Here is a 20,648-nt window from a genome sequence, read left to right on the forward strand (position 1 = left end):
AAGTACTGTATTGTATAGACTGAAAAACTGTATATATGTATGTAGGTACGTATGTACACATCTATCTATCTATCTATCTATCTATCTATCTATCTATCTATCATCTATTTAACTTTCCATCACCTATCTCTATCTATCAATCCATCCATCTATCTACCCCTATCAATCCAGCCAACCTTGGATCTATCTTCTACAACTACTACTCTTCCTCTTCTATTTCTCCTTCTTCTTGCTCTTCCCTTATTCATGCAGGATATTATAACCACTTTTGACTCCCTGAGTTTGTACAGTGCCTTAGTAAATATTAATTACATCATACAAATAAAAACTTTTCTCTGTGGGTTTCATTCTCCATATTTCCCCACCCCAAGTCTTTGTAATCCCTTCTTCCACAACACTTGCTAAAATGTGACATTCCTTAGATCTCTGACACTGTGACACTAAAAATCTTTTGTAAAAGAATGTTTGTTTAAAAATGCGATTTGTGCTTAAAACAAGCCCAAAATCAACATCTAACAACTTTATACTTTAGTAACTTGCAAACACACCATCTAAGTTTGTTTCTTTATATGACAAATGCAATTTACACATAATGAATTCAATGAGTTGAGATATTCAATGTATATTAGTTCTCTCCCATGAAGTACACAAAAAGGTTTTCTGACTAAATGAATTTTTGTTAAGAGGTAAAATCCATAGAATTTTCTAAATGGAAGTGCAAAGATGTAAAAAAAAAAAAGCTAGAAAATAGAGTTAATCATAAGTTAGAAGTTTTATGGAACATAAAAAAATCAAGATCATATAAGAAACTGCTGTATTCATTAAAATTCCTTAGGCCAAAATTCAGTACACTCGTATACAATTAGAATGTAATTCTGTGTTGGGAATAATGGTGACAGAAGATGCCACTTAGATTCAACCCTTTATACAGAGAAAAGGAAAATCCATGCTAGAATTTTCTTTTGAGAGCCTTAAAATTGTCTGCAAAAAGAGCCTGTCTTCGTCAGGGAGTATTCTGTCTCTCAACTACTTGAATTAGAAAAGACTTTCAAAAGATCAATGAAACATCCTGTCAAAGCTTGGCTCATGGGACTGTAGGCTATGAGAACAGATAAGATCAATCTGAGTGCAACAGAAGTGGAAAAGTAGGTCATGCACTTACTTAAACCTCCTTGAAATACAGGCTATGTAATCTACTGATACCTGAAAGAAATTATTTCCTGATGGACTGGCTCACAGGAAGCATTGGGGATGCTTGGTTATCACAAGCAGAGATCTCACATACACATTGGAAGATGATGAAGGAAGGATGGTGTTTTTCTGATAAAATATACATGAGAGAAGTAGTGCTTTACGGCCAATTCACTGGGCATGATAGAGCACTGGGCTGTGCTTACAGAAGAGGTCCAACATAAAATGGTTGATTCACCAGGGACTTCAGGACTGGTGTTTGCCTTCAGTGCCTTTGCAGAGCTCTAAGGGAGAATGTGAACTTGTAGAAACAACTAACATTTTTAAGGAAAGGGTGAAATGTTGTGTAACAATTTTCCTTTTTATGCAATAATTTTCTATTATTTTTGAGACTATAACTACATTATTTTCTCTTCTTTCTCATCCTTCCAGGCCCTCACTACACTATTCTTTGCTGTGCTTCTAATTTATGACATCTATTTTCATTAATTGTTGCTACATGCATATACATATATATGTGCATTAAGATATATACATATGAGGCTGTAACCGTCGTCCGTCCGGGAGCGGCTGGAGCGGCAGCGGCGGCCGGGAATGGCGCGAGGCGACGCCAGCAGGCAGCGGCGGTAACGGGGGCAGCGGCGGCAGCGGGGGACGCAGCGGCAGCAGCGGCAGCAGCAGCAGCAGCAGCAGCAAGACGGACTCGTGGACACGCGCCGTCGCCGCCGCCGCCGCCGGGCCGGGCCGGGTGTCGCGCGCCGAGGCTGGGGGGGAGTCGTCGCCGCCGCCGCTCCCGCCGCCGCCGCCGCCGCCGAGGTGACTGAGGAGAGAGGCGCCTCCTCGCTCCCGCCTCCGCCGGCCTTCAATGCCCAGTCCCCAGCTCGCCAGCGTTTTTCGTTGGAATATACGTTGCACATTTATGGCGATTCTGAGTGTGAGGGCAGACTTCTGCCAGGCTCAGCACAGCGTTTTCGCTGACAAGTGAGCTTGGGGGATATATGTGCCATAATTAACATTGCCTTGAAGACTCTGGACACCGAGACTGGCCTCAGAAGTAGTAGGCTTTTTTTTTTTTTTTTAAATTGCAAGCATATGTCTTTTAATGACTCCAGTAAAATTAAGCATCAAGTAAACAAAAGTGGAAAAGAACCTACACTTTTAACTTGTCTCACTAGTGCCTAAATGTAGTTTAAAGGCTGCTTACATTTTGTATGTAGTTGGATTTTTTGGAGGCTGAAGGTATCCATCTGCAGACATTGAGGCCCAAGTTGAATTTGGATTGAAGTGGATTCTGAATACTTCTGCCTGTGTTGAAGAGAGAAGCTTCATAAGGAATAAACAAGTTGAACAGAGAAAGTAGTGATCAATAATAGGCATTTTAGTGGTCTTTTTAATGTTTTCTGCTGAGAAACATTTCAAGATTTATTGATCCCCCTCCCCCCCTTTTCCCTACCACATTCACACACGCACGCTCACACTTTTTATTTGCCATAATGAACCGTCCAGCCCCTGTGGAGATCTCTTATGAGAACATGCGTTTTCTGATAACTCACAACCCCACCAATGCTACTCTCAACAAGTTCACAGAGGAACTTAAGAAGTATGGAGTGACAACTTTGGTTCGCGTTTGTGATGCTACATATGATAAAGCTCCAGTTGAAAAAGAAGGAATCCACGTTCTAGATTGGCCATTTGATGATGGAGCTCCACCCCCTAATCAAATAGTAGATGATTGGCTAAACCTGCTAAAAACCAAATTTCGTGAAGAGCCAGGTTGCTGTGTTGCAGTGCATTGTGTGGCAGGATTGGGAAGGGCCCCTGTGCTGGTTGCACTTGCATTGATTGAATGTGGAATGAAGTATGAAGATGCCGTTCAGTTCATAAGACAAAAAAGAAGGGGAGCATTCAATTCCAAACAGCTGCTTTACTTGGAGAAATACCGACCTAAGATGCGATTACGCTTCAGAGATACCAATGGGCATTGCTGTGTTCAGTAGACGTAGAGGAAGGCTGAATGGATCGTGGCATTAGAGGGAACTCTTGGTACCTGGAAATGTGAATCTGGAATCTTACCTGTGTCATCAAAGTAGTGATGGATTCAGTACTCCTCAACTCCTAATGATTGAGAAGAAAGCAAATGATAAAGAAATCCCTCTATAACACGAATAAAATGTTTAAGAAAAGAAAAAAGAAAGGAAAAGGGATTAATTTAGTGAAAGATGATTTTGCTCCTAGTTTTGGAGTTTTGATTTCTGCCAGGATTGAATTATTTCAAAATCCTCCTGTGTTTTTTAAAATAATAATTTTAAATAATCCTACCTGTTTTTCAAAATAGGTATCTGAGGAAAACCAGCAGAATATTAACCAGTGTGGAGCCAGTTGTTGGGGAGCACACACTTCCATTATGCTTGGCACATAGGTCTCCTTGTGGTAGGATTTGGGGAAGGTAGATTATCCCCATCTTTCTTCCTGTCCTGTCCCCCTTACCCCACCCCCATACATGTAGATGGAATAGAAAGAAATCCTTGTTGCTGTAGATGTACGTATGTCTGCAGCCTTAAGCCTACCTGGGCACTTTTAGGAAAACAACGACAAAAAACACCAAAAAGAAAAAAAAAACCCCAAAAAAAGCAAGCCAAGAAAAAGCAGTGCGCATCTGTTCTATGATCTAGGTGGTTTTTTATAGTCTAGTGATGGTGGGTGCTCGCTTAGTTCCTCTTCCTCACGTAGGCATGGAAGGTAGCCAGAAGCGGTTTGTTTTGGTAAATGGTGAGGAAATGACATCTTAAAGAGGAGTCTGTCTCCTGGAACTTAGCTGAGAGGAGAATCCTTTCCCAATAGTGGAAGAAGTGGGCATCCCAGAAACTTATTGAAGAGATGGCTCCAGGCCATCGATGGTCTGTCCTGGAGAGTTAGCCTGTTTCTACAACTCTAGAACTATGGGTTGTGGATTTGCTATCTAACGATGTCATGGAAAAGCAATATCTTAAAATCTGAGGGCTGATTTCAGAAATAGAGGAGCAACAGAACATTCACAGTATTTTGGTCTTAAGAATGTCTGTGATGGTGGTTTTCCAAATTACTCTCTGTATGTACAGTTAGTGTAACCACCTATTACCTTGTTATTACTAGATTCTTCTGAGATTAAAAAGGAAAAAGAAATCACTGTCAAAACCAGCAATATCTAGTGAGTGTGTACCCACAGGCAATGGCAAGCAATAAAGTGAATAGCAAGGGGACTCCGCTCGTGGCATCATGTGGGAGCATTTTTCGGGTTCTCTGTTAAATGTGCTGATACAGAAAAGCTGTTTTTTCCTTATTTGCAGAAGACAGTTGACCAGGCTGCAGTGGAGAGGCAACTCCGGGGACTCTGGCACCCTCTTTAGCTAAATGTTCCCTACTTGACAGTGAGTGTCAAGCCCTGAGTGCAGGCCTAGAGTCTTCTTGTCCCAGTGGAAATGTATTGTGCAGAGCCTTAAGCTTCCCGCTTTATTAGTACAGATAGGCCGGTAGGATGGATGACATCTCCTTGATGGTACCTTGGTGGCTGGCAGCTTTGTGAACTGCCTCTATACTATTGCTGGGATTGTTCTGCTTTTAACTAAATTCGAATCTGTGGAGTCCTAGCTGCCTCATCCCAGAAAATGAAAAATAATGCTTTTTTGACATTGTTTCTAGAATTTTAAAGTGTAAAATGATGATACAACCCAAAATTCTCTTATTTCAGAACATGACGACAAATAGATCGCTTTAACATAGACTCAAGATCAAAATATCTTACCTTCTAAGTTTAGATTGACTGTTGACTCCAGGGGTTCTGATCAATACCAGCAAACCCTTTTCCACCTGACATGTTCAGAAGTTTGGTGTGTGCATTTGTGCATGAGCACATGTGTTCCCGTGAGGCTATGTGCATGCAGGTGTCCATCGGTCTCAATGCCTGCCTGAGATAGAGTTACATTCCTGGTTCTGTGTGAGGAGAAGGGTGGATAAAACAACATAAAACAGCCCTCATGTTGTTTTAAATAAGACTAATGTTAACTGTTCTCAGAACTGGACTTTTTTTTTCCTCCTCAAAATTAAAAAGTTTTTTTCTTTTGGATTTAATGAAGTATTGCTAGTGGAAGTCAGTTTGGCATGGTGAGAGATGTCAAACTTTTGAAAGGTGTGCAGCCTGATTTAAAACCAAATCCTGAACCCTTTTAAAGAACAATAAAACATATTTTACATGCAAAAAAAAGATATATACATATATATATATATATATCCATATGTTTATATTTCCTAAATGTAAACCAATCATTCTGTATAGCTAGCATATGTTTTCAGGACTGACCATTTGATAGTGAGTATCCAACTGGTGTGTTCTTCCCTGGGTAGGACTATTTCCTTAAGTCTCAGAAAGTTCTATGAAGGTTCGTAATACTCAGCAATTAAACCATGGCTGGGAAAGCTGAAACTTACAGGATTAACAAGGCCCTTCCACTCCCAAGGTTAAATAGGTGGTAACTAAGGAGAACTGAAGAAATGAGACCCTCTGTCTCATTCAGCTGCAAACAAGTCATGCCGACACATTCAGAGTTCCAGTCTTTATGAGTCACCCATTCTAATGTAAGCCTTTGTGATGCCACACATTAGAGTTATTCATATTCCCATAAGTAATCCCATACCTATACTCCTGTATTAACCTCAATAAACTCATTAATTTGAGGGAAAAGGAATTACACAGTCTTCCCTGAGAGGCAGATACATAAAGGGTAACTGATAAGTAATACAAATGGCCAAATTCTGGCTTCCTTTTTATTTTCTGTACTGAGACAAAGGCTTAGTAGGCTTTGTCTTCCACCAAAGGCTGCCTCTACCAACTGTCTGGTTCAGGACAGATAGGTATGTTCACAGTCTATCCTGAACATGGTCACTTGAAGCTGCAGGCGATCACCCAAAGTCAGATATTGGGGCAAAAGCTGAAAAATCAAAGATGCAGAGTAGGAAGCCAATAGTTCTACCTTTCTTTCTTTCTTTCTTTCTTTCTTTCTTTCTTTCTTTCTTTCTTTCTTTCTTTCTTTCTTTCTTTCTTTCTCTCTCTCTCCTCTCTCTCTCTCTCTCTCTCTCTCTCTCTCTCTCTCTCTCTCTCTCTCTCTCTCTCTCTCTTCTTTGGTTTTTCAAGACAGTGTTTCTGTGTGTAGCTTTGCGCCTTTCCTGGACCTCGCTTTGGAGACCAGGCTGGCCTCAAACTCACAGACATCTGTCTGCCTCTGCCTCCTGGGTTCTGGGATTAAAGATGTGCACCACCACCGCCCAGCTCTTTCTTTCTATTTATTTTATGTACATTGGTGTTTTGCCTGTGTGTGTCTGTGCAAAGGTCCCCTGGAACTAGAGCTACAGACAGTTGTCAGCTGCCAGGTGGGTGCTGGGAATTGAACCTGGGTCCTCTGGAAGAGCAGTCACTGTTCTTCACTCCTGAGTCATCTCTTCAACCCCAGCCAATACTTCTTAACCCCATGAAATACTCCACCAAAAGAGAGTAAGAACCTCTCTCACCCCACCTTATCACACTCTCTATTTGCCCAGCTCTATCACTTCTTTTCTGTCTGTCCAGATATCCAGACCTCTATGGTTAACTAATGGCTAGCTCCTCCTTCTGATTTTCAGGCAAGCTTTGTTAGAGCACAATAAAATATCAGCACATTACCCCTTTTTTTGTCTAAAGCAAAAAAGGGTTATCACTAATATAAGAAAAACTACATGTAATAAGTTCAATAACTATATACAGTATATAAGGCAATAAATACACTAAGTACAATAACTATATACAATATATAAAGGCAATAAATAATTCAACAATGTCTAGTCCATTTGGACGTGACAAAATCAGAAAAAATACTCCATTATCTATCCTATCTTCGTAAATCCAAAGGACTGTGTCTAATTCTCCTTCTATCCTAATTTGTATTACCAACCAAAAACTATCTTTTGATGTCTTTCAAACTTATACACTTTACACCTCTTTAGTGAGTTTCTTTTCCAAATTTCTTCAACAAGAAAAACTATAACTATCTAATGTTCAACTCCTTCAGAGACCTGAGAAGGAAATAATATTAACTGAGTAAACAGGAACTATAACTAAGTGACTTCCACAAAATGTGAGAAATAACAGAAACAGCTGGTTGCCTGGATAGTCACTCAAGATTTCTCTGCACCATTGGGACATCCATCTTTGGCCTACAGGCCTAGCATATCTGTCAGACTCATTGCAAAGCAGGATTTTCTGAAGGGCCTTTCTACTTTGTCTTTGCAAGGAGCATCAGTCCTTTTTTTGTGTCCTGCTTGTCCATTTTGGACAGCATACTGTCAGCATTGATGTAAGGTCACTTTCTTACCCAGTGGCTAACTTTGCCACAAATAAAGTAAACACTATATTGACTTTCTTCAATGCCCATTGTCTTCTTGGGGAAGATGGATACTATGAGGAGCAGACATGTTTCTGACTCATAAAAACGAAGAAAAAATCTATGTTATCATTTTTCAATGCCATATTCTGAAGATCTCTGAAGTGCTTTAAGATGACCTGTCTATCTAAAATATATTTCTGCTTGACCTTGAGAACAGACCTAATATGACTACAGGTTTGATTGTAATGACTATCTACTAAACTGCATTTCTTTATTATCCTAAATAGTTGGCAATAACTTTCAAGGACTGAAAACTGCATTGCACTGTGAAATGAACTGTATAGGCATGATACATTGGACAAGACTAGAAATATATGTGGAAGTATTTTCTAACAAAATCAATCTCAAATTTCTATCAATATACATAATTTATATACAATATACAAAAATCCAATCCAATGTGAAATATTTAAAACTAGTAGTTCCATTCTGAAAGAAGATTCAAAAATCTAACTTTCTATATTACCATATCTATATCCTCTCTTTTTTCTTTTCAGAGTAGATTCAATAATCTACCCTTTGACCTACCTTTTCTATATCCTTTTCAACACATGTATGTCTGTAAATGGAATTTACTATATATATATAACTACAAGAAATAATACCCACATAATCATCTCATTAAATACTGAAAAGTGCTTTGACAAAATTCAACATCCCTTCACGATAAAAGTCTTGGAGTGATCAGAGATACAAGAAACATACCTAAATGAAATAAAGGCAACATACAGCAAGCCTACAGCCAACATCAAACTAAATGAAGAGAAACTCAAAGGGATTCTACTAAAATCAGAAATAACACAAGGCTGCTCACTGTCTCTATATCTATCAACATTGGACTTGAAGTTCTAGCTAGAGCAATAAGACAACAAAAGGAGAACAAGGTGGTACAAATTGGAAAGGAATAAATCAAACATTCACTGTTTTCAGATGATATGACAGTATACATATGTGACCCCAAAAATTCCACCAGGGAACTCCATCAGCTGATAAACACTTTCAGTAATGTGGCAGGATACAAGATGAACACACTCAAAAAAATCAGTAGCCCTCCTATATACAAATGATAAATGGCCTGAAAATGAAATCAGAGAAACATCCACCTTTACAATAGCCAAAGACAACAAAAATTCATTGGGGCAACCTATCTGATAAGAACTTTAAGTTTTTAAAAAAGAAATTGAAGTAGATATCAGAAAATGGAAAGCTCTCATATGCTCTTGGATAGGTAGAATCAACATAGTAAAAATGGCGATCTTACCAAAGGCAATCTTCAGATTCAATTTAATTCCCATTTAATCCCAACAAAAGTCTTCACAGACCTTCAAAGAACAATTTCAACTTCAAATGGAAAACCAAAACCCAGGATAGCTAAAAAAAAATGGTGTACAATGAAGGAATGTCTGGCATCACCATCCCTGACCTCAAGGACTCCTATAGAGCTATATTTAAAAATAACTTGGTATTGGCATAAAAATAGACACATAGATCAATGGAACTGAATCAAAGACCCTGACTTTAATCTAAAGACATATGAACACCTGATTTTTGACAAAGAAGCTAAAATTATACAATGAAAAAAAGAAAGCATTTTTGACAAATGGTGCTGGCATTCACACATGCTAGAATGCAAATTGATCCTTTATCTGTGCCCATGCACAAAATTCAAGTCCAAATGGATCAAACACCTTAACATAAATCCAATTACACTGAACCTGATAGAAGAGAAGTAGCACAGACACTGAGAGCAACAACTAATACATGGGACCTCCTGCAACTGAGAAGCTTCTGTAAGGCAAAAGAGACAGTTAACAAGACAAGATGACAGCCTACAGAATGGGAAAAGATTTTTACCAAACCCACATCTGACAGAGGGATGATCTCCAAAATATAAAAAGAACTCAAGAAACTAGACATCAAAATACCAAATAATCCAACTTAAAAAATGGGGTACAGATCTAAACAGAGAATTCACAATAGAAGAATATTAAATGGCCAAAAGACATTTAAGGAATTGCTTAAAATCCTTAGCCAAGAGGGAAATGCAAATCAAATGACACTAAGATACCATCTCACTAACAACCTCATAGCTTGAGTGAGCTCTACTAACACTGGGGGAATCTTCATAACTAACTATGTAACTTTTTTTGAGCCCAAAATCTCTAAAATTCTGAGGATCTTCCCTGGGTGAATATTCACTTCAGAGGTCTCATCCCTACTACTCCCCTTTATCCTGACCTCATTTCTAAGCATCCTTTCTTTCTCAAATTGTTGATTATTAATCTTAAGGTGGGGAAAATCCAACCCTGGACAGTGCATGCAAAGTGAGTTTTCAACTTCACTTAGATAAAGTTTCTAATGAAGCAGAGGCCTAGATTTCTGGCTTTGGAAGGAGGATCTACCTAAAGGCTTCCATTGTGAATCCAGAGGATCCTGAAAATGGCACCTTGGTTTCAAGTCACTTTTGGGTGAGGTATGTAACAGGGATGAAATAGCTATACCAGGTGACATCAGCACATGGACATTCTACTGTATCCTGGAGAGCCCTGGCATTCCATGTGATGTCACCAGTGTTGTGGCAACGCCAACTGTCATTGGGGCATTTGTGCAGTGTCTCGTGTTTCACCTATAGACATGCTGTCTAGACTGAACAGGATTGTTGGGAGACAGGATGGAGAGCACAGGGAGACCAAAGGGAGGCAGAAGGAAGATGACCTTCAGTCTCCATGTCACACATCAAGAAATACATGGTCCTGGGGAAAGCGCAGTGAGTCCTGGGAAAGGGATGGGGAGCTTCTTGAAGGAGGAAGGCTTGATCTGATCCTTCCAGGAGTGGGGCTAAGCAGGTGAGAGTTTCTGAGAAGCAATGGGCCTACTTGTTCGTCTGAGTTCTTCAAGAGCAGAACAAAGTTGAGGATTTTCAAGGTTAGTTTGGCAGAAAGCCAGGGATGGTCAAGGCTGCAGCTGTTCTGTTGAGGGCCCTCTGCTTTCACTCTGAGTGGGAAGGAAGCACATGGGAACTAAAGAGGTTTCAGTACCAGCCGAGCAACTCACACACACTGGATGTCTTTTGGTGTGTGTCACTAATAACAGAGAGAGTAATGTCCCCTGGCCAGAGCTAGAGGTTCTCACATTTTAAATAACAACCACTAGCAGGGCAGGAGCTACCAAGTATTGCTGCATGTCAGTGACCCCTAAGGTTTCTGAGTTCCTGCCCTCTCACTAGCCAGTCATCTTTCCTCTACCTTGAGTGTAGGACTGGGACATCACTCTTCCTGTAAGTATTTGTTCTTGATGTCAGAGGGCTCACCTGTGGATGCCCAGTTCATAGGTATTTTCAGTCACACCTTTCAGTGGTTGATAACAAGTTCGCTAACCTCATGATGGATGGAATGTATTCTCCTGAAGCTTTTGGTAAAACTTTCATCTTTACCTATGTGACTTATCATTGCTCTGACAGGACCCACATAATCCTCCACTATCCTCATACATTGTAACTGCCCCGTGGATCTTCTCTGATGTGCTTATTCACCTCGTGCAACTGATCTTCCTTCCCCATTATACTGAGCTAATTTCTTATCATCCTTTATTTCTCATCTTGTTAGAGATCATCAGGAAGAGAAAAGCCATTCCTGGGCACAGTTTGGAAAATGAGTCTTGCCCTCCATACATGATGAACTATTGAATTAGAATGAAATAGATTCTAATCAATCAGAGAGATCTCGGGATTGGAAGGAGGAGGTGCTGAAGGATTTCCCCTGTGTCTCAGGGAAGGCTCCTGGAAAGGGCAGCTTGGCTTTTGGTGAATTGGGGAAGAGTTTGTTATCAAATAGATAAAGGTGTTGGCAGTGACCCTACAGTCCCTGCTCTGGAAATTCTTTTATATCCTGGAGAACCTATGGCATCTTTTGTGAAATCACCAGTGTTGTTACAATTCCAAATGCCCTTGAGGCATTCATTAAGTGTGTATAGGGTTCACCAATCAACATGTTGGCAAGACTGAGCATACTGACTGGAAGAGAGATCTCTGCTTTTTTAGGGAGGAGTTGAGGCCAGAACTGGACCTTCTAGTAATGGGGTTCAGTAGCTGTAATCATCTGAAGCCATGCGCCTATGCTGCTTCTCTGGGTCCCTAAAGAGCAGATCCAAATTGGAGGTTTCTGATGGTTAGTTGGCAGAGGGCCAGGAATGGTCAAGGATGTAGTGCTGTGCTAGGACCTTTTTCAGTTCATTCTGACTGTCAAAGAATGCCAAAGGAGGCACAGAACCACTAATGAGGTATCAGGGTAGCATGTTGCTGCACTTTATTCTCAGTGGATTTCTGTAGGTTTCATGGATATCTGATATAAATACCAGAGAGCAAAACTTTCCATGCATGTACCCAGGTCTGAGACATTCAGTGTCTTTTAGTCCTGCACACAGGTTATCGGGCAGGGAGGTACAAAGCACCAGGCAATCCAGGACTTTCTTGCATCACATCAGGTATCACCTGACAATTCCAAACCAACATGACCTGCCTTGCTTATGCCTTTCAGGGACAGTGGGGCTGCAGGAGGGCCTGAGGCATATATCTATCCTCAGAGATTGGAGACAGACACATGACTTATGGTCCCCAGTTTAAGGATAGATGCTCTGATTTTTGAGGGCTTCACTGGGTGCCATACATTTCCTCTTCCTCAGGCCTCCTCTTGGGACTCCACATGGTCTCTTGGCCCTATGCCATTCGTCTGTACAAATTCACTGTGTTTATGTACCTACAGGTACTACTAGGAAGGCATCATCCACACCCTTCTTCCTCACTGAGCAGGAGAAGCAGCTGAACCAGGTGGATAAACTGACCCTTCAGCTACAGATGATGATCAATGAGAGGAATGAACTGCTGGAACTCCTGGCCCTTTATAACAACAATGAGTTGAACAACAGGTATTCATCATGCCCTTTTCTCTGGTAACTGTCTTGACCCTACTGTGTCCTGAGTGCATTTGAGAGGCAGAACTGAAGCCTGTAGGAGTGAGATAGGACATAGGCTGTTCTGATTCCTCCAAATGAAAAAGCAGAGCCTGTGCCCTGAATCACAATCTACAGAGAAGGGCATTAGGGAGTAAGATCACAACATGCATTTCAAGAGGCCTTGACAGACATCGGCTTTTAGGAGATGCTTGGTGCTCTGGGTTGAGTGTTTATATTTGACTATCTATTTATTTTTGCTTTTTGGTCTGGGAACAGGCTGAAAGGCCTTGTCGTCCATCTGTGTGTCTGGAAGGCTTGGAGTTCATCCCTGCTCCTCTCTGGTCTTCTTCCTTATACTTTGAGGCAATGCCCCCTACGTGCATTTCTTTGACATTCTGTGTGTGGATTCATGTGTGTGAAGTGCTCTCTAAGGGGCCCAAACATTGCAAACATGGCAGTGGCAGGTTTTGCCCTTTTCACTTCCCTTTCCCTTGATAAACCACTAGATTATATTCCTAAATTTAGTCCCCAAAGTCCATTCCCTTTTGTGGACACTGACTCATTCTTGAAACTAAACACCAAAGTTCAACAATCAAAATTTATTACTTGGTTACACTGGCTAACCTGTCCCATCAGAGCTCAACAATTTACCCAGCACAGACTTAAACTTCTCTACTTAAAAACCCACTGTTAAAAAAGCCTGCTGCTTGCTGTGTGCCTTCGCCTGCTAAAGAGACAGGCTCCCAAGCTATGCTTGCACTGCTAGGTTAATAAATCTCCTTGTGCTGAGGATTGTGTGTCTGAGTGTGTTCTGTACTGTCTCTGAGAGACTCCCTTACAGTGTGTGTGTCTGTCCTTTCAGATCGTGAGAGTCAGAGATTCATAGTAGGTCTGAATATTCACATGTCTCAAAGATTTCTGGTGATGTAAGTGCTGAGGCCAGGGAGCCCCACATTGAGCATCACTGCTCTCAGCCTTTGTGCTCATCCTGGTCCCTCATTGGAATCCCCTTGGGTGTTTATAAAGACATCTGAATGTAGTGCCTCCCCATGGCAATACAGATCATGAGTTCTGGGTATCCTTGTAAGGAGAAAAATCTCTGTTCTCAAGACAGTGGGAATGTCATTGCAGATTTCAGATACACCCCCATCTGTGGCACAGACTGCTCAGACCTCCTTAGCCAGCTAGTCTGCTCCTAGAGGTCTACTGAGGGAGCTCATGTAGCCCTGTCTCCTTCCCTATTGACACCCAGCCTTTCCTGGCCATGGGACAGTAAGGCAAGTCTAATGCACATCAGGAGGTCCAGTATAGAATTCATGGTGTAACATCCAGTGGGCTAGGGTAGTATAAAACAGAATCTTAATTTATGTGGTTCCTAAGACCTGTATTCATGGGGTTCTTTGCTCCTTGGGACATGCCCTACCACAGGCTGAAATCTGAGCTGGAGATGCTGAAAACACGGCATAAGAAGGAGATGTCAGATGTAAAGAAATTCCCCAAGGAAATTTGTGAGGCTTCGTACAAGTGCAAGGAGCTGAGTGAGCACACCAACTCCTACCGGTGAGTGCCTAATTTAGATGGGACCCATGAAATTGTTAAGGACTCCTTCTGGTAGTCTGAAGTTTTTCCAGTCCTGCCTGATGCATCTGTCAGGAGGAATCTGTCCCATCCACCTCCTGCAGCCAAATGGTCCCAAAGACACACACAGAGGCTTATAGTACTTACAAACTGTATGGCCAATGGCTTAAGTTTCTGGCTAGCTAGCTCTATCATCTTAAAGTAACCCATTTCTATTAATCTATGTTTGCCACATGGCTGCTGCATGGCCAAGCTGCTGGCATGTTTCTCCTTGGGTGGCAGCTGGCATCTCCTCCACCTCTGACTTTCTTTTCTGTCTCTTCTGGATTTTTCTGCCTGGTTCCATCCTGCCTTGCCATAGGCCAAAGCAGCTTATTTATTAACCAATGGGAGTAACACATATTCACAGTATACAGAAGATATCCCACAGCAGCTTCTTCCCTTCTTCACCTTTGAACAAAGCTGGGCTGTGGTTCTAGACGGTTTACCTCTTAGCAAGCAGCCTGCCTTATAGCTCTTAGACTTCTGCCTCCTAAACTGAGTTCTCCTAAGATTTAAGAGTCTGAGAGCCCCTCCCAACATTTTCCTGTCAACTTCTGGAGCTTCTAGAGAGAAAACATGTTTTGCACCATGAATGTTTTCTGTGGCTCTGGCAGGAGCTTACAGAGCTGGTTTCTATGGGAAACATGGATGGAATGTATTCCCATTGGGTCCTCTGTCCCCCTTAGGGCATGGTTTTCCTCTACCTGCTCATGTTTCCCCAATATGGTGAACAGTTAAGCACCAGGGTGTGTGTGGAGGAAGTGGGGGATCCAGTTTTCATAGGTACATGGATCTCTTTTGCTGTCAGCGTGTTCAGAAGTAGTTTGAATCTTTCTGTAATTTGCCTATTCTCTGGCTTTGGCCTGCACCTGAGTGATGCTGCCATGGCTAATGTGGGTTCCTGCCCAGGGTTCATGGGGATGGGGACATGGGACCTTGCAGCAAGGATGGTATTAGGAGGCAGGAGTGGCAGATGGAGGTAGAGCTCATCATTTTTGGTGACATTTCAGCACCCTCTACTGTCAGCTCCTGAGTGAATGGACTCAGCTAAAGGAAAAAGTGAGCATGTTGAAAAAGAACAACAGAAAGCTGCATGGGGAGCAGATTTTACTACAAGAGTCCTGCAAGGAGGCAAGGAGGCTCTGTGAGGAGGCCCATGAGAAGATCTATGACCTCTGCACAAAGCAGCAGCAGGTAGGTTGAAGCAGCAGGGCCAAGCTGCCCACCTGTCTAACCATACACACACATACACACACCCATGTAACTCTCTACTCACTTATCCAAGTGACCCATCCCATCCAATAGTTCATTTCTGTAATCATTCACAAGTCTTTCTGAGGAGTTAGCCTCTTGGAAGGCACTGCATGACTGCCGAGGAAACCCTACTGCTCTGCTAGAAGCTGCAGTCCATTGAGGGAGAAGAGTAAATCACATGTCACTCACCTATGTGTCAGTATGGTGGGAGCGGTGTTATGATGGGAGTCACTTAGGGAGTAGCACAGCGATCCAAGTGAGTGAGGTCAAGGGTCTGGATCTCATTTGCTTGGCAGGGGTCATATGAGATCAGAGGCAGGAACAGCATGGAAGGAGGAACGTCCCCTACAAAAATCAAGCAATGGATCAATTTTAAAATTAATAAGCAGAATTCTTTTCTTTCACGGCATAGAAGTAACTTCCCAGGAAATGTCTGGTTTGTTTTACTGGCTTCACACATGGAACCTGACATTTTGATGCTCACTCTATCATATTTATAGCTGTGTCTTAGGAAAGACTCCTCCTAATAGTTGTATAGAATATTGCATTTCAGGAAAGTGCTATGGGTGACCTAAGTAGCCTCCTACTGACTAACTGGGGCGGTTTTCACATCATATGCACTGTAATCCAGTCAAAAGTTGTTGGGTAATGACAATGGTGATTTCCATTCTCAAGTGCAATCAATGTCTTTTGTGTCAGAATCTGGGCAGGTTTAGTGAGGAGACTATGATGGGTCAACTTGGATCTATCAGGAGGCTTCATGTCCAGGCCTCTTCCATGGGCACTTGGTCTTGTGTGGTCAAACTCATTTGTGCAGAGGTTGCTATTTATCTGTACAATCAGTGAGTCTGCTATAAAAACTGCCCTAGGAGGGGAAACAAGTTCAGGCCAGGGCAGAAAAGCCTGGCTGTGTCTAAGAGCTTGTAGACAGCAGGGCGGACCCACTACCTCTCCCTGTAGTACAAAAAGAGTTGCAACATTCCAGCCTCGTCCCTTCCCCTTCTGGGTGCAAGAGAGTTGTGTGTGTGTATTTGTGTGTTTTCTTATGTGTAATTTTGTGGGTATGAAAATATGTGCTTGAGCCTCTATGTGTATGTTCACTCACTCACGGAACAATGGGACATCTTTAAGAATGGTGGAGACAGATTTGAATGAGAAAGTACTGTGCCTAATCTGGTTAGTACCACTTTGCATCAGTCAAAGAACAGATGGTGTTGTCCATCATTCTGCATGTCCACACAGTTAACTACAACAAAAGACATAAAACTGATGAAGGCTAAAAGTTCTTCAGGTATTTTCAGGTTTTTCAGGTTGAGGCAGAATTATTTATCTGCAAAGAAATCCTCTGGATAAAAATAAAGTAATAGGGTCTATAAAGGTGAGAAAGAAGCTACTGAGAGGCAGGAAAGGCTGCCTGAGAGTTTGTGTCCTTCTCTGTTCTGGGTGAATGGTGGCTGACCACTGATGACTTCCCTGCATCCTGTTTTGTTTTTCTCCTCATTGTCTGCTGCCATTTTCCTTTCACCTTTCCCTAATCTTGGTTCAGCTAACCTTGTCCTTGGAGCTTGGCCTGGATTTTATTCCCTGAGAAATTCTGCACAGCAGAGGTGCTTGCGACTGCATCTCAGCCCAGCAGAAGTCCCACAGCTATGCTGAGGTGTGAGAAGAGGCTGTCTCAGTGCACCCCTTAGGCTCCTCACACTCTAAAGCACCCACTCCATGTTGTGTCTGCAGCACTCAGAAACTGCTTTTATTCCAAACTTCTTCATACTGAGTTAAAATCGGCCTGATGGAAGGTTGGGAGAAATGAGAACTATCAGATATTGGTAGGAGTGTAAGATGTTGTAGCCCTGTGAGAAGCTCTTTAAAATTATTCAGAATATTGAATGCAGATTCCAAGTGGAACATTGATTCCAGAGTGGAAAGTAGGTGTCCACAGAGAAGAGAGGACAACAGGGCTACAGCAGGACTCATCAGAACACCCCCAACTAGAAACTACTCAGATGCACATCCTTGATGAGTGCAAACATACAATGTGGTCCATGGAATATAGTTAAACATGGAATAATACATGCAATCCTTTCGCTGAGTTAGTCAACCTTCTGTTACTCAAAGAAATCCCTGACACAGTCATCTTACTTGGAGGAAAGGATAATATAGACTTCTGAGTTTAGAGATTTTCTTGTTTCTGAGCATGTTGCTTTGGGCCTAATTTGAGACAACCTGTGCTTTAGAGAGCTTCTTTAGGAGGAAGCTGCCCTCCCTGGAGGCACTGGGAAGCATTGAGTGAGAGCAAGGGGCTGGCCCATTGCCATCCAGTGGTCCTGTGCTGGGGAACTAAGCCTTCAATTCACAGACTGGAGAACTTGCTAGGAGAGCTTGGATTACTGGTAAATGATCCCTGGGGTTCACCAGTCTGTGTACAGGTTTACAAGGCAAGCATTACATTGACTTATCTGCATACTGAATTCTTCTCCCAGATCACCAGGGATGCATGTGTTATACAGACACACAGGCAGGCAACACCTGCACATATAACATAAAAATAAAATGAAAAATTATCTAAACAGAGTAAAAGTTCACAATCTTCTCCACATCACTGTGTTCAGAGGACCTTGCGTTTTCCTTTCTCTCTACTGGAATATGAGTAGAGAGGCTGTGGGTTAATGAGAGGTCACTTTCTTCTTCATAGTATCCCAGGTGATCTCATATTACATCAGTGCTTTCTGGTAAAGCAAACATGGAGACAATGTAGTGTGCTTGTATGTGTGCATTCATGTACATGTGTGTGTTCAAGAGTGTGTGTGTGTATGTGCATGTGTCTATATGTACAGGGGTGCAGGAAACCCTCTCCTAAAAACACAATCTTCTAATGAACAGGAACATCAAAGACTTGAGGAAGATCTTCAGTCCCTGATGAAGCAGAAGGAGCTGCTCACCCGGCAAAGGGACTTGTCAGCAAAGCTGCAGCATCACTTCACTGTGTCCCAGATGAGGTAGGAGCTCAGGCTTCCAGAAGCAGGGGGATCTAAGTGGGTCCACTGTACCTAGATCTCTGTCCTCTGAGTTTCTGTTCAATTGGTAAAGCTCCTAACCACAGCCAGTGAATGAACACCTCAGAGTGCAATTGCTGTCTCAGTCAACAGGAACTTCCGGCTAGGAAGCAATATGCTTTCTCCTTGGTCTTATGGGGATTGTGTCCCCTTCTTCCCTTCTGAAAACTCTAATATGCTAGGAGTATCTCAAATCTAACATTAGATCTCCTCCCAAATATTCCCATGGCATCCAGAAACCTACAGGGGGAATCATCAATCATGAAGGAAAGTGTGTCCTCCTGCAACTTTATTTTCCATCAGGAACATCACGTTTAGAGATAATTGTCTACCCTTCGGCAGATTTGAATACAGCACATTTCTGCTGATTGCAGGCTCTCTGCAGTGTTTATCAGTTTCTCATGCGAAGATTTACTCTGGTTATAAACAGAGTAGGAGTTGACAAGCTAATCCCATGCAGGGTATGGGCTGTAGGATTAATCAGAGCCTTCTCTGCATTGCTGTGTAGGCTCCACTAGAGGACAGGCATAGAGTTGTCCAAGAGGTTCTCATTCACCTGGTATCTAATCAAGGACAGCAACATTTCTCCTGACCTGTTCCTCAGATCTTGTCAAACTGATATTTCTCAAAAATGATGTCTTTGGATTGCTGGAGAAATATGCTGTTTCTTCTAATCCAGCACAGTATGTATTTTCCAGTTCAACTTCTAGCAGTTTTTAAAAGTTGAGGAAAAAAATCCTGCCCGGGTTCTCTCTGACCCTTTTGCCTTGGAGAAGCAGGGAATGAACTCAGCTGAAAGGTAAAGCTCGATTGTCTAGCTGAGTAGATCTGATGAGGGCTCAAAAGCTGACATGGCAGGTCCCCCAGGCTTGTGTCCCAGCTGCCTTTCTCCCCTAGGTTTGAAAACCTCCAGCAGGAACTGAAGCAGACCACAGCCCAGGATGAGAGCCTCCTGCAGATGGAGCTGCTCAAGCAGAAACACTATGTCCCAGGCAAGTAAGTCACCACTGAGCCCCATCCCCAGCAGCCAGGGTGTTCATGGGGTGTGTTTCCTTCCTTAACTTTGTTTACTAGGGGTGAATAGGCCCTGATTTTCTTGCCATGTGCACAGCAAAACTGTTTCTGAATCATATTTTCTTTTCTGATTTTCCCTGACAGTACCTGTTAAGGAGACTGGGAAGGGTGGAAGAAGCCAAAGACACCTTGAAGGCATGACATTCTACACTCCAGGTTCAAGGCCTCCTCAGAAAATGCCACCTCTTTTCAGCTTTGAACTCACTAGTGAGGCAAATATCAACCTACCATGAGGCGGTCCAGCCATAATCGGATCCACATCTGTTGGCTCACTATCCCCAGATGAAAGTTTGTGTAAAAACAAGTCTAATATACAGAGAACACAACACAAATTACTAAGAACCCTGACTCCATATGTGATGGAAATCTGACAAGGAATACTGTGTTAATGTCACACTGCCATCCAGACAGACCACACCAAAAGCATAAGATTCTCTCTAGTGCAGTGCTAAAGCTGAAGCCATGTCATGGGCACGTGTAGCTGAAGATAATTCACTACAGAGAATACGCCAGTTCCTCACTTCTTTTGCTCTTCCATAATGAAATTCCAAAGGAAACTGAAATTTTCCTTTTTTTTGGTTTATATCTTAGGATATTTATGCTTAGGTTTTTTGGTTTTATTCATTTTCGTTTAAGGTTGTGTTAAATTTTGTTATACTTTTCTTCTTGTCATTGCTTTAATAGTTTGCTAAGTCTATATACTGTATATAGTGACTGCTGTTTTGAAAACTCCCATTGAGTAAAATGAATGTATTTTATGAATAAAATAAATTTCAAACTTTTCATTCTAAGACTCTTCTTTTTATTTCCTGATTTCCTTTATACAAGTTTAATGAGCGTTCTCATTTCCTGAGAGACCTGGATTTTAAATTAAATTCCACCTGCATTTTAAATTAAAAAGGTTTGGTAGCTGTCTGTCCTGTGAGTCTTCTGAGACAGGAATAAATGCTCTTAGATGAGGTTTCACATGCCTGCAAACCCAGAAATCACAGGCTTGGATGTATCTCAGTAAGTTCCTGGAATCTTGGGCTGCACACAGATTTCCCAGCCATGG

At 42.0% G+C, this 20,648-nt stretch overlaps 3 protein-coding genes across 5 annotated transcripts in view; 2 read left to right on the top strand and 1 right to left on the bottom strand.

Annotated features, from left to right (window-relative positions):
* The window catches only part of LOC143269256 (disks large homolog 5-like), a 340,382-nt gene that overhangs the window by 126,333 nt on the left and 193,401 nt on the right, over positions 1–20,648 (bottom strand). For 2 of the 3 annotated variants that reach the window (XR_013045672.1, XR_013045671.1), the window contains 2 exons: positions 15,657–15,812; positions 5,528–5,598 (listed from right to left, as the gene is read on the bottom strand). The gene's annotated coding sequence lies outside the window, so the exon portion shown is untranslated. The remainder of the gene's footprint in view (positions 1–5,527; positions 5,599–15,656; positions 15,813–20,648) is intronic. The other variant, XR_013045670.1, reaches the window with a different exon arrangement.
* LOC143269266 (protein tyrosine phosphatase type IVA 2) lies at positions 2,281–3,391 on the top strand. The gene has a single exon (XM_076554369.1). It carries the CDS (start codon positions 2,685–2,687, stop codon positions 3,186–3,188), a length of 504 nt encoding a protein of 167 aa, XP_076410484.1. The 5' UTR covers positions 2,281–2,684; the 3' UTR covers positions 3,189–3,391.
* LOC143269433 (disks large homolog 5-like) lies at positions 14,008–20,379 on the top strand. The gene is made up of 5 exons (XM_076554670.1): positions 14,008–14,153; positions 15,224–15,407; positions 18,348–18,463; positions 19,418–19,512; positions 19,679–20,379. Exons 1-5 carry the CDS (start codon positions 14,008–14,010, stop codon positions 19,825–19,827), a joined length of 690 nt encoding a protein of 229 aa, XP_076410785.1. The 3' UTR covers positions 19,828–20,379.

The sequence above is a fragment of the Peromyscus maniculatus genome, chromosome 18 (genome assembly GCF_049852395.1).
Source record: "Peromyscus maniculatus bairdii isolate BWxNUB_F1_BW_parent chromosome 18, HU_Pman_BW_mat_3.1, whole genome shotgun sequence".
NCBI lineage: Eukaryota > Metazoa > Chordata > Mammalia > Rodentia > Cricetidae > Peromyscus > Peromyscus maniculatus.